Genomic DNA, 13,311 nt, shown 5'->3' on the forward strand with positions numbered 1-13,311 from the left:
ACGTCTCTGCTGAACTACCAGGGTCTCGCCACGTCTCTGCTGAACTACCAGAGCCTCTCCACGCATCGGCTGAACTACCAGAGCCTCTCTTCGTCTCGTCTAAACTACAAGAGCCTCTCCTCATCTCGGCTGAACTACCAGAGCCTCTCCTCATCTCGGCTGAACTACCAGAGCCTCTCCTCATCTCTGCAGAACTTCCAAAGCTTTGTCACGTCTCAGCCGAACTCTCTCAGCACTCGACTGATCCTGTCGTGGCCACGGAGGCCACCCTTAACTTGTTCATGTTCTCTGTTTCAGACTTGCCTAGCCAAAGCTCTACTGTGTCATCGATCCCACTGTGGTGGACATCTGCGCCGCCCTGGTGGGCTTCTGTCTCGACCGCATGGCTCTAATTCTACCTCGCTCCTCTCTGGATTCCTGCCCTGTCGGTTCGTTCCTGGGCCACTGAACGTTATGTTCCTTCCTGGACTTGTGTTTTTTTTTCTTCTTCTCTCTGTTTCCCTCTATGGACCTCCACTGGTCCACCTCCCTCCTGGGCTCCTTGTTTTTGTTTTTTGCACTTCTTGTCTCTGTTTCCCCATTTTACCTGGCCATCCATCCCTCCCCCTGGTCCTACGCCACTCCAACTCCCTCCTGGTCTCTGTGTTCCTTGGTCTCTTCTTGTGTTCAGGTGGAGCATTTGGTAGCTGCTCCGTGGAGGAGGGGGTAATTTCACGCTGTCTGGTCTCTGTTTCCCTGAGTCTCCACTAGTGGTCTCACTTCCCAATAGGCACCTCACCGTAGGCATTACAATTCCCACAAAGCCTTGTCCCTTCATCACAGTAATTGCACTCCTGTTAATTGCACTCAGGTGTCTTAACTTGATAGTCATTACCCTGCCTATATTAACCGGTCTTTTTCTGTTTGTCTTGATGGAGTCCTTTCTTTCCATCACCCAGTTTCCTCGCCTTCCGAGTTTCAAGTTTTGTTCCTGTTCCTATTCCTGTTTGTTTGGATTGATTTTTGGTTTTGACCCCTGCTTATTGGATTCTGAATTTGGATTACCCATTAAAACCCACACTGCATTTGGATCTCTCGTCTCCTGTGTTTTCTGGGTTCCCGATCGTAACACCTTACATGTTCGAGACTCTATCACAATACATTTTCAAATGTATAAACTAACTTAACAAGTTTTACTTGTGACTGCACTGATATAGCAAGATCATTTATTTTATTCGTCCTCTTTCATGTTTCATATGAAGTTTAAATCTGTCATATTCTTCAATCTCTTAACCTTTAGTAGTGAATCTCGCTGGGTCTCTAGCAAGATGTAAATCAAACTTGCTTTGTGTTGCCAGGCTCGTGATTGGCTGTTCGCCAGTGATGTCACACATTCATGTGCATGCGCTCCACAAACTCAGGATCAAAGCCTGAGTTGACAAAGAAAGTTGATAAACAGCATCATGTTACCAACAAAGCCAAAATGGAGAGGTTTGGTTTTGTCAACTCAAAACTTATCCTGTAACTCAGAATTTGTTAATCTACCATCATGGTACAGGCCATAGGTTTGAGTTGGTCTATGGTGCAGTCTATATTCAGCTCCTTAAAATAGCACCAATGCACCAGCAATGCGCCTGAACACACCTCTTTTTTAGACCAGCACACCCATGGGCGCATAAAATACAAACAAGTGCATTTGTTAATTAAACGACGTGGCGCTGGACCGAAACTAGCAAACACACTTGCGCTTCACCTTGCATCACATTGCGCCGGTGTATGATAGGGCCCAGTGTCTTTTTTACAACTGCTATAGCCAAGTAATAAATAATATAATGTATTTTTGCAGTGAGGCTTAAGATCTGGCTTGAAGTTAACCAGGGCTGTACTACTAATTTTTACTCATAACATTTTGGTTTATCCTGTTTCTTATGTTCAGTGAAAATTATGTTTGTACTGTACTAAACACAAACAACTAACAATAACAGTTGCGTCAAATGACTCATCTATGTGTAAACACACTGATCTTAAAATAGATGACCACTGTATGTGAGAACTGTCCTCTGTTGGTTTCTTAGGTTGTCCAGATGGTTTCTTCAGGCCACAAAAGCAACAAAATAAAACCATAAATTCCTATAAACAATGTTTAGAGAGACCTGTTGACAGCTTAAGTAAAAAAATACTTCCAGACAGTATTTTATTTTATGTTGTCAGTGAGAAACTGAGATAAATGTCTAAATATCTCCTCAGTGTAATGTTTATTGTAAACCAAATTATTGTGAATTCTAATGAGACATTCTCACACCATCAATAATTTACTCACGCAGTTGAAAAATGCATCAGCTATAGCAAAAAATAAATACAACTTAACATTTCAAGGCGAATAAACTAAATTTTAAGGCAGCACAAACACTTTTTTTGACAGTATGACAGTATAAATATTTGAGAGCTTAAAAATGTCACTTGTTATTTTAGTTATGTTGTCATGTCTGATTACAGGTTGAAACCAAGTTATATCAGTATGAATAATCAGTTTTTGCACAGACAAAGTATTGTCCATCAAAGAACAGCAGCATAATCCAAATAATTGCTGCATTATACAAGTAAGAGAACAGACGTTGCATTTTGGGCTTTGACTATAAAACATGAGTGCTTGAGAACAAAGCAGTAACCACAAAATACAGCACAGAGACCAGCAGTTTCATCTTTGGATTACAAGGCAGGCAAAATAAAATCCATCTCCACAATGGTAAATCCCATCATCACAAAGCCAATTTTATTTTATTTTATTTTTTGCAAAGATGATACCTATGCTGCGAATTCTCTGTGTTTTAATGGCAGAGACGTGTGCAGATTAAAACCGAAAGTGCTTGCTGATGAACCTTTGTTCATTGATGTAAATTCAATATCTTAATCTCCAACCACTGAATTTTTAGAAGTTTCAAAAGAATTCAAAAGATTGTGGACAAGTCAATATGATGGCACTTTTATGTTATGATATTAAAATATGTCACGATAAAGGCTACTGTCAGGGACCAGGCAGACCCGGTCCCAGCCAATCCACAACGCTCACGCTCCCCTGAGTATCAAACACCCACACCTGATCACCCTCAGCATGGCACTATAAAGTAGGGATGTCCCGATCAGGTTTTTTTGCCCTCGAGTCTGAGTCATTTGATTTTGAGTATCTGCCGATAGCGAGTCCCGATCGATACTTCTATAATACATAAAAAAAGAATAAAGAAGAGTGAAGAAACAGATCCAGGATGTTCAGTAAATTACATTTTGAAATATATTCAAATATAAAACAGCCATTTTAAATAGGATAGTAAAAATATTTCAAAATCTTACTGTTTTGCTGTACTTTGGATCAAATAAATGCAGGCTTGGTGAACAGAAGGGACTTCTTTAAAAAAAAAAAACATTAACAAGCTTACTGTTCAAAAACTTCTGACTGGTAGTATAGGCAACTTGAATTTTTCTCTAATTTCTAGCTTTTAATCGGCTTATAAATCTATAAATGCTGGACAATAACAAAAAATAATGATTTATTTATATATACTACAAACACTGTTTATCACGTAATAAGGCAGAATAGTTTAGCCTATACACTGTAATAATTGCTATGTCAATTAACACTGCATTGTTCATATACTTTATTTATCACCTGCTGGAGATGACTTGAAAAACAATTTATTGTCGTGAATTGTATATTAATGTCTTCGAGTTTGCATAAGTTTCTGTTTTCCTGTGAGCACAGGGAGAGCTGGACTAATAAAATTCCATATTAGGAATTTCCTGATATCAGCGCGAGAGCACGCTCTGGCTTCGAGTATGAATGAAACACACACTGCATGAGAGTTTAGCGCTCTGTGATGTTCATCTCGCTGTATTCTGGGTCCGAATGAAATACAGTGTATCAGGTCATGCGCAGACTATCATGTCTCTTGGCGTTTGAATCTATATTTATTCACACCAGCTCTCGAAAACAAAGTAATGTCATGCCGCACGCGTTGCTGTTTCTGTGTGGAGTCAAAAGGGTCTAACTCTGTGCCACCGCATAACTAAAGATGTGTTAAAAATTTATGAGAATATATATTCTCAGGACTTTCTATCCGAGTCCTGATTGGGAGGTAACTTCCAATTCCAATCGAGTCTGAAACCACGTGATTGGGCCCGATTTCCGATCACATGATCAGATCTGGACATCCCTACTATTAAGCACTCACCTCAGAATCAGTTCACCATCAAGCCTCCTACAGGAATCGACCTCACGATCTTGTCTCCAGCTCACCTCGACTTCAGAAGACCTCCAGAAGTAACGTATACTTACCTTTTGAGAAGCTAACCTGTGTGTCTTTGTTCTCCTGTCTCCAGGACGCCTGTGACAAATCAGTTACCTGAATTACGAGCTTCGATATGTTCGATATCTGTTCTCGTAAGACTCTCTGGGCAGTGGCCTTCCCTGTGAAGCAAAAGAGTTGTGTGGCTTTGACGTCTCGACAATTGACGAACTCACCTGTATTTCACCGAAGTGAACTCCACAGAACCCGCACCTGAATTTAACTCCTACTCACCTCTCTCGAACTCTTGTTAAATAAAGACACTGTGTTGAATTCAATTACCTCTGTCTCCAGTGTACATCCTGACAGCTACCGAACGTTCTTTCTAAAGTTTATTGACTAAAGTTATAGTGTACAGAAGTAATGTGATGCACCAATTTTGAAAAAATACATTTATTGTTTTCACTCTACAAAAACAACTTATTTTAAAATAAATAACATCCTTAAAGGGGGCATAACACACACAGTTTCACCCAATATCATGTTAACCTTGAGTATTACTGCATTATAATATCTATCAAAGAAAACTACAGCTTTACGATTCTCTCCAGAATGACGAACACTTTTGCGTCGAATGCCAACAAAACAGAAATTTGATGCCGTTTACCATCTGCAGTTCTGAATCACGACAGGGATCTTTTATAACTGGGACTGCTCCATCCTTCAGTATCACACGATGTTCAAATACAGCTTCGAAGTGGGCCTGTTCATAAAATGTTTTTAACAAACCCACTCTGTTGCTGCCCCAGAAAAACAAACAGCATCCACTGTTTACATAAAAGGAAGATGAATTAAGTTATCTTTCCCTTACAACCGAAAGCACGCTTCTTTGGAAATATTCTTCTCGAGTGAATCTCGTGCAGTGCTGCCGCCGGATGAAGCTTGTTGATGTGCGTGATCTCGCTCTTGCTCTGGTCAATGCGTGTCTGTGCTCATTTTTGGGGAGAAATGCCCATATAAGGATTTCAACCCATACGTCATGAAGAGCCACGAATGAAAAAAACTCCTGGAAACTTGTATGAATCCCGGGAGTAACATTATTGGCACAGAAATAATGTCAGATGTCAAAATTGTTATTTGAAACTTTATCCATGCTTAGCATGAGAATCCAACTCTTTAACAGTGTAAACAACTCTGAAGGCTTGAAACAGCATTGTACTGAAAGCCCCCCAACACACTTTAATTGATTTTGTATTTAGAACAAAAAACACTACAGAGGTATAACATATCCAGTGATTTTAAAAGGAAATCCTAATTGAGTCAAAATCTGCTAAGTGGTTGTAATGGAACAAGTGTTAAAAAGTAATTTTTCACTTATTATGGGATTTGCATTTTCATAGATTTAAATAAAAAATGATTGGCTAAACAAAGCCTCTTTTATTTCATTGTTCACAGATATATTAATGTTATCTTTTGGTGAGTAGAATGATTTCCTGCATATTGTTAGATTTAAAAAATAATAATAAATTAGCAGACAGTACCTTTGTCGAAAACGCGTGACGTTTATAGATGTTCACCACGGTAAACCCTAGAGCACCACAGAGAGTGCCTGTGCTTTTTCATGTGATCTATAGCTGTATTATGCTACAAAATTGTCGGATTGTGATTGGTTGACAGTGACAGAGATTTCAAGAGTTGATTAATAACTGCTCAACTTTGGATTCCATGCAAGTCTTGCAACACTTGCAAGAGTACTGAACCCAGATCCTTAACTAGACTGAAACTAACCACATAGAGGTCCTTGCGACATGCTAGTATTCTTCATTTTGTAATCAAGTTTGGGTTTATGTAAATAAGCATTCATATGGCAATGATTAGCTGGTGGTCTCACATTTGTTTCTAACATTTTGTTTAGTGCAGTAAATGTATGTTGTGGTTAAAGGAGAGCCAGATGCACACCCAAAAAAATATGTAAACAGCTTGACATAAACAAAATCAAAATCTAACAGCAACTATATGACTTACAATTGACAAAAATCATATATATGAGAGAGGTTAGTACACATGCACATACGCGACACATACACATCAGTTTTGACCCTATTGACACTTAGCTGTGACCTCAGTGAAAAAATGTGGGAGTTTCAGCAGGGAAAAAGAAATCAACTGGGAAAAGGAAAAAGCAAACGTTTATATATTTTTTATATCAAAATACATTTAATTTCAATTAGTACCAGAGTAAAAATGTAAGATCAAAAATTACATGCAGGAGAGAACGTAAATCTGAAGGAGAGACACTATAAAGTTAGTGAATAACAAGATTTTTTGGCATACATTTATACTAAACCTGTTTCCACCTCTATTTTTTCCCCAATGTACACTTTTGACGTTTTATAATTTTATGACTTTATCTAACTGATTTAACCTCCTAATATATTTTACAGTGGTCTATAACTAACTCTGTTGGTTTCATAAATCAGTGAGCTCTTACCTGTTGTTCTTGATATTTTAATAAGTATTCACTTTATCAGACTGAGCACATGCTGTGCTGTCTGAGGGGAGGGCTCCAAGTTCGGAGTGTAGCCCAAACCCAGAGAACATGCATGTATAAATATTTATCATGCTTTTTAAGTGGATTATCTAAACATGCTCCTCCCGAACTTTGTTATTAAAACATGTCATTGAGAGCAAGGATCATGAATGTTGCATATGTTCATGATTACAAATGCATGCAAATGTACAATTTAAAATGCTTTGAAGATATATTTTTTTCACTATGCACCGAGCCAATGGCCTTGTTACAGTAAGTGCCATGGCATGTTCTACTCCCCACATTGTTTTTTTCTTTCCGGATTTGAAATAAAAGAGAAAAAAAATCGGAGAAACTTAGACTTCCTTAGAGTTTCCCTTTCCCGATCATGGAGAATCATCTGCTCAGCTGCACAGAAAACATGATATATTATTTACAATAACATCAGCCAAACTGGGACCCTGCCAATTTCAAATACTTTCTGAAGAACTGAACTTTCTCTTGAATTGAGGATAAACCACAGATTATTATTGCAGGTGTTTAAATTAATAGTTCACCCAAAAATTAAAATTTCTGTGGGGCCCGCGATAGCCAATACTGAATGTTAATTTGCCACCCCTCCCCCACACGTTCAGGGGGCCCCATAGAAAATTCAGTGCACAGGGCCCAGAATCCCAGCAACAGTCCTGTCCCCAGTAGATTCTATGCAGTGAATGGGTGCCACCAGAATCAGTCTAAACAGTAGATAAAAACATCACAACAACCCAGAAGTAATTGACACTACCACAGTCCATTATTTAACATAATGTGAAGTGGAAAGCTATGTGTTTGTAATAAACAAATTCATCGTTAAGATATTTTAACTTTATGCCTTCACTTCTGGCCAAAATATGAGTTTGTATTCTATAAAATGCTCCCTTCAGTGAAAAAGTCCATCCTCTGATGTCCTCTCACATCACAATACCCCAACATTTTTGTTTAGAACTGTATTGGAAAATACAGTATTTGCTTGTAAAAGGTGCTTTATCTGTGCATATTTCTCTCTTATTTAGACTAAAGGAACTAAAAATGTCTTCATGGATTAGTTTATTACAAAAACTAATATTTTTCCCGATATGTTAACTGATTGATTGAGTCGTGTGGATTACATCTGGATCATTGTGATGTTTTTATCAGCTGTTTGAACTCTGATTCTGATGGCACCCATTCACTGCAGAGGATCCATTGGTTAGCAAATGATATGATGCTAAATTGACATCTTGGATGGCCTGAGGGTGAGTGCAAAAAAAGTAAATGGGCTGTCTGGAACAGCAAGCTGTAATGGTATGTGGACTATGTGTAGGAGATGTCTCTTCTCACCTTACAGAAAGGACACATGTTCTGAGCTATAACTGCTTTAACACAAGCAAAGTAAAATCCATGTGTGGCCAAAATTACCATTTAGAAATCAGTCAGCTCATTTTTGACATCTTTCATGGGGGATCCTTGTGCTTTTTTGATCTAGTCACCAGTGTTTGGCTCTATTGCTTCAAGACAACTTCCAGGGCTGGGTTTGGGATTTTACTAAGCCAGCACAACCTGAGGTCAAGACGCATCTGTGGTTGTCTGGGATTGTTTCTAAGATATATGGCTAAAGTTGGGGAGTGTGAGAAGCAAAGACTGTGTTCTCATTTAACTAAAATGTGGTCCTTGGTGACAAGTTCATCCATTCATTATTGTGTCAGCACTCAGCAGATGATTTATTAATTCTGCACATCTTTTTTATAATGTGCTAAACAAAAATGCTATTGTTGTCTTTCATTGCACAGAAATCTGTAAATGCAAACAGTAACAATGTTGGATATACTGAAGGGCTTTACTTATTTATTTTTCACAATGATTTGCGGACACACATGGATTACAAGTACTAAAATATAAAATGTAAATGAATTTTTTTTTTTATAATAAAATAATCAATTATTATCAATTATTAACACACATACACACACACACAGTCATTTATATATATATATATATATATATATATATATATATATATATATATATATATATATATATATATATATATATATATGTATAATACAAACTTATTAATATTACACTTTTATTTTACAAAATGTATATCTGAATAAATTGTGAATATTAATAAGTTTGTTGTAATGATCCGAATAAAAAAAGAATACAGTCTTCCAAATGCATTGAACTATACTCAGAAACTTGGTAGACATTAAAGTTCTCGAAAAGAATGAAGATAAGGCGGGGGAGGGGGATCAGTGAGGAGTGGTCACACACTCTATGCACAGACTCGCTCGTGCAGTGGGTTTTTTGTCTCGCGCTCCGACAGATGTACAGTAAGTGCACGCAATTTATTCTTGGATGTAGAGGCATTGATTTCATTATGGCTGAAAATTATTGTTAAGTGTTTTTTATTATAATGAGTGGTTATGCAAGTGTTTGGAGAGAACTGCTTGGAAAAAAATGAGTTCAAAGTAGCCCATTTGGAAACTGGTTGCATCAAAGTGAAGCTCTCTGTTTGCATGTTGTGTTTAAAAATGTGTCAAGGTTACTTTATTATAATAATGATGCTGACGATAATAACGATTTTTTTTAACAGTTAAACATGTCTCCTTTCACATAGATGCAAATATATATGCACATTTTCTGTCAAACAATTTCTAAAACGAAAAATGTTTTTTTAGTTGCACGTTTAATCCAAATGTTTTTTTTTTTTAATGCATTTTTGCAAGTCATATATCAAAATTAATTATTCCGTTATATTATTGTAGCTTATAGTTTTTTTTTTCTTTTTTATTAGTGTCTGTTTTCTGCGCTCTCTTACAAAGGTGTGGTCTCTTGTTCTCTTAAAAGTGTGCAAAGCTACTATCTTGATTTATGACGTGAAAGGTAGTATATCAGGGGGAAATAGTAGGCTACATTTTCTAACTAACTAACTTACTTAGTAAATAAATAAATAAATAGAACTGGTAAAAAATAAACTCCAGCCTATAATAAATATTTGCATTTCGTTTGAGCAACTTTTTTTTATGGTCATCACTGATGTAAGCGACTTACAATCAGATGGTGTCTTTACGAGTGTCTACCAGTAGGGGCAAACGAGATTTAGTAGTCTGTTTTATTAAAATAAAAGCTTCCTGAAATAAGAAATGTTGACAATGAATTGGGAATATACTACAATATATGTTCAGTTTTGGGTGGATATGCCTATTGTAAGTATTTGTTTAAAATGGCCTCATCTTTTTCTCCATGCCATCCCAAATAGCAAACGGAATTGGCCCAGATGTGGCCTCAAGTTTAAGGCTGAGAATTGGCACCAATAATAAAACCTGTTTTGTGGCCCTTGTCTTTAATCCAGTTCTGGGCCACTTCAGGGCTGTCATTCTTTTTGGCACTTGGGCCGAGGGAAATTGTTTAGCCCAGATCTGGGCCAGAAAACATTTGCTATGTGGGATGAAGGCTTGCACACAGTGTCGCCAATCAGATAAGGAAATGAATTGGAAATAAGGCGGAAATGCAGTGTTGTTGCAACAGTTCCTGAGTAGGCACACAACTTAAGCTCATCACATAGGAAATGTATTCTTTATTTTTTGCAGCGATTAAATTGCTTATTAAAAGAACAGTTTTATCTATATAAAATGTGAATGGTTTGACAATGCCTTGAAGCCTGAAGGTCATGAAGGTCTTTTACATGAATTAAGAAGGATTTCTAAGTTGTTAGATAGCTAATTTGGTGTATGTAGGCCAAAAATATGCTCTTGTTTTTAGGGATTTTCAAAGCCAATGTAATTGCATTTCTGGAGCTCCACTCAGAGGTGATGAGATCCATATGTTCTATGCTGTCATCATGCTTGATCATACTAAAAACATAGTACCATGGAATGTTTACATCATATTGTAAAATATGCAGCTGTGTTATAGACATTGTCAGTATGCAAAATAAAAGGAAGTAATTAGAAGAGAGCATCAAAGGCGTCTGTTTACCTTATCAGATGTGTTGTGCATTGCCACATGGTGTCTGTCTGCGCTTGAACATTTGCCAGTGGAATACAATTCTAGTCAAGGTCCAGATTGGGATTCCCCCCCCCCCCCCCCCCCCCCCCAATATTTGTTCTTGGTTTATTCTCTGTACTGTCATCCTTACCATTTATATTATATTACTTTAACTGAATGCCATGATATTCCTGTCTCTCCCTTATCGCATGTGTGCCGATGTTTATTTTCCACATTCTTTTGGTGGCATGCATGCCAAAGGTTTCTGATCTTTTATCATTTTACATATCTCCAAAATCAATTTCTGACTTAAAATCAGTAAGTTACTAGAATTAGAAGATTGTGCTGTAATCATTCATTTAGTTTTAAGAAATACATAATCATAACTTAGCTGTGTCTAAATGATTTCATTTGCTCAGATTCATGGAATGTTATGGTCATTAGATGATTTACTTTATTAATTTAAATGTTGTCCTATTAATATTTGTGTCTAACATTGTCTGATCTCTCAAATCATTAGACAGGAAACAAGTATGAAATAAATGTGCATGCAAAGATTTGCCTCAGTGACATGTCATGGCCTCTGGTTTTGGTTTTCTCAATCAGTCAACTCTCTCTTCACAGTTTAATTACTTCCATGTGCTCAATATTTGATCCACCTTTCCTGTTTGCCTTAAACATCTGGCCCTCACAACAGTTATTAACCCAGTTGGTTCTGGCTTAAGGGTTTAAAAATCTTTTGGGAAGTTTTTTTTTTAAAGGGACAAAACACATTAATTAACATGAGTTAACAAGACTTACTATGTAAATGTGTCAGATTTAGCCAGTCAAGCTAATTTTCATCTGCAGTCATTTGCAGAAACAGATTTCTGTACAAATCTGTTTTTATCAAAACTGAAGACATTTTTAATGGCATAGAACAGGGGTTGGCCAGCCATTTTATTTCATCCTGTACTGGGGTGTTGTTTAATGTAGTAGAAGAATAAAACCCTGGTTACCACAGTTTGTAGTGAATTTAAACAGTTCTATAACAAAATGATAATGGAATCTAAACAGGAACAGATCTTATTTTGCTGATTTAAAGAAAACTAAATTAGTAAAATAATGATGATTAAAAAAAAGTGATAATAATAAATTAATAAAATAAACAAAAATTAAATCTGATAGTATTTTTATATATACTGGCATTCAAAAGTTTAGAGTTTAGAGTTTAGATTTTTAGTGAAAGAAATTAATAGTTTTTTATTCATCGAAATGTAAAAAAAATTCTGCTTGATATCACAGAAATATTCAGCAGAAAAAAATTTTTTCAACATGTTTATTGAGCAGGAGAGCAGCATAGAATGATTTCAGAAAGATCGAAATTACCTTTTTTTTTGCCTTTGTGTTGAAAAAACTCTTTTTTTAATTAAAACTGTCGGAAATGTTCTACATTTTTCTATTCATTATACTGAAAGTGTTTCAAGAACAGCAAACCACATTAAAGCAACTACACTGTCCAGCTCATCTGAGCAGCTCATAAATGAATAAGCCAGGGCATGCAAACAACTTTAACTGAAACAAAAGACAAAGTATAAAAGTACATATAAAATTGCATGCCTAGGTTAGCCTATCCTTGGATAGGAAGTAATATCCTTTTGAAAAACAAGACATAAAAGCTTGTCAATGGGTGTATTTGTAAAGCCTGGAGCACATTAGCATCCTAATGAAAGAGTTGTGTTAGAAAGAATTTTTTAATGGAGCAAGTTGTTCTGTTAGTGTGCCAGAAACATATATAGGCTCCATGTTTCTCTCATGTGTGATTCTATTACAGAAAACCATTTTATTAAGCATGAAAGTTACGAGCAGAATACAGATTAGATGTGATTTCCTTTGAGCTCCTATTTTGGGATGACAGGCACATGTGTAACTTTCTATGCATAGGACATTTTTTATCTCTCAAAGACATGAATGGAGAGAAGCAAACAGAAACAGATGTGTCGATTGTCTTATAGAAGGCAAAGAAGAATGTGACTGAATTTGATTAATGGAAAATAACATCAAAATAATTGAACTTTATCTCTGTCTCCTGCTGCCCAGCTCAAAGTTTTGCCAACCAGTGGAATGAGTTAAAGGAATAATGAACCCAAACATTTTAATTATCAGAATCAGAATCAGAATGAGCTTTATTGCCAGGTATGTTTACACATACGAGGAATTTGTTTTCATGATAGAAGCTCCGCAGTAAAACAGAATGACAGCGACAGAACATAAAACACATAATAAAATAATAAAAAATAAAAAAAAAATACGTAGGTAAGGAATGATAATATACAAATTGTAGGCAGGTATATTAAAAAAAGCAGTTACAGTCTGTATGTACAGGTATTTTATGTACAAAATTTAAAGGTGCTGTAGGGAACTTTTGTAAAAAAAATATTTTTTACATATTTATTAAACCTGTCATTATGTCCTGACAGTAGAATATGAGACAGATAATCTGTGAAAAAATCAAGCTCCTCTGGCTCCTCCCAG

The 13,311-nt window shown here is 36.4% G+C and overlaps 1 protein-coding gene across 1 annotated transcript in view; it reads left to right on the forward strand.

The window, feature by feature from the left end:
* Positions 1 to 9,078: 9,078 nt before the first annotated feature.
* col6a4a (collagen, type VI, alpha 4a) overlaps positions 9,079 to 13,311 on the forward strand; it is a 30,384-nt gene continuing 26,151 nt past the window's right edge. The window contains exon 1 of the mRNA XM_052579704.1: positions 9,079 to 9,140. Within this exon, the coding sequence (XP_052435664.1) occupies positions 9,085 to 9,140 (56 nt within the window). The 5' untranslated portion in view covers positions 9,079 to 9,084. The remainder of the gene's footprint in view (positions 9,141 to 13,311) is intronic.

Source organism: Carassius gibelio, chromosome B16, assembly GCF_023724105.1.
Source record: "Carassius gibelio isolate Cgi1373 ecotype wild population from Czech Republic chromosome B16, carGib1.2-hapl.c, whole genome shotgun sequence".
In the NCBI taxonomy this organism is placed as follows: Eukaryota; Metazoa; Chordata; class Actinopteri; order Cypriniformes; family Cyprinidae; genus Carassius; species Carassius gibelio.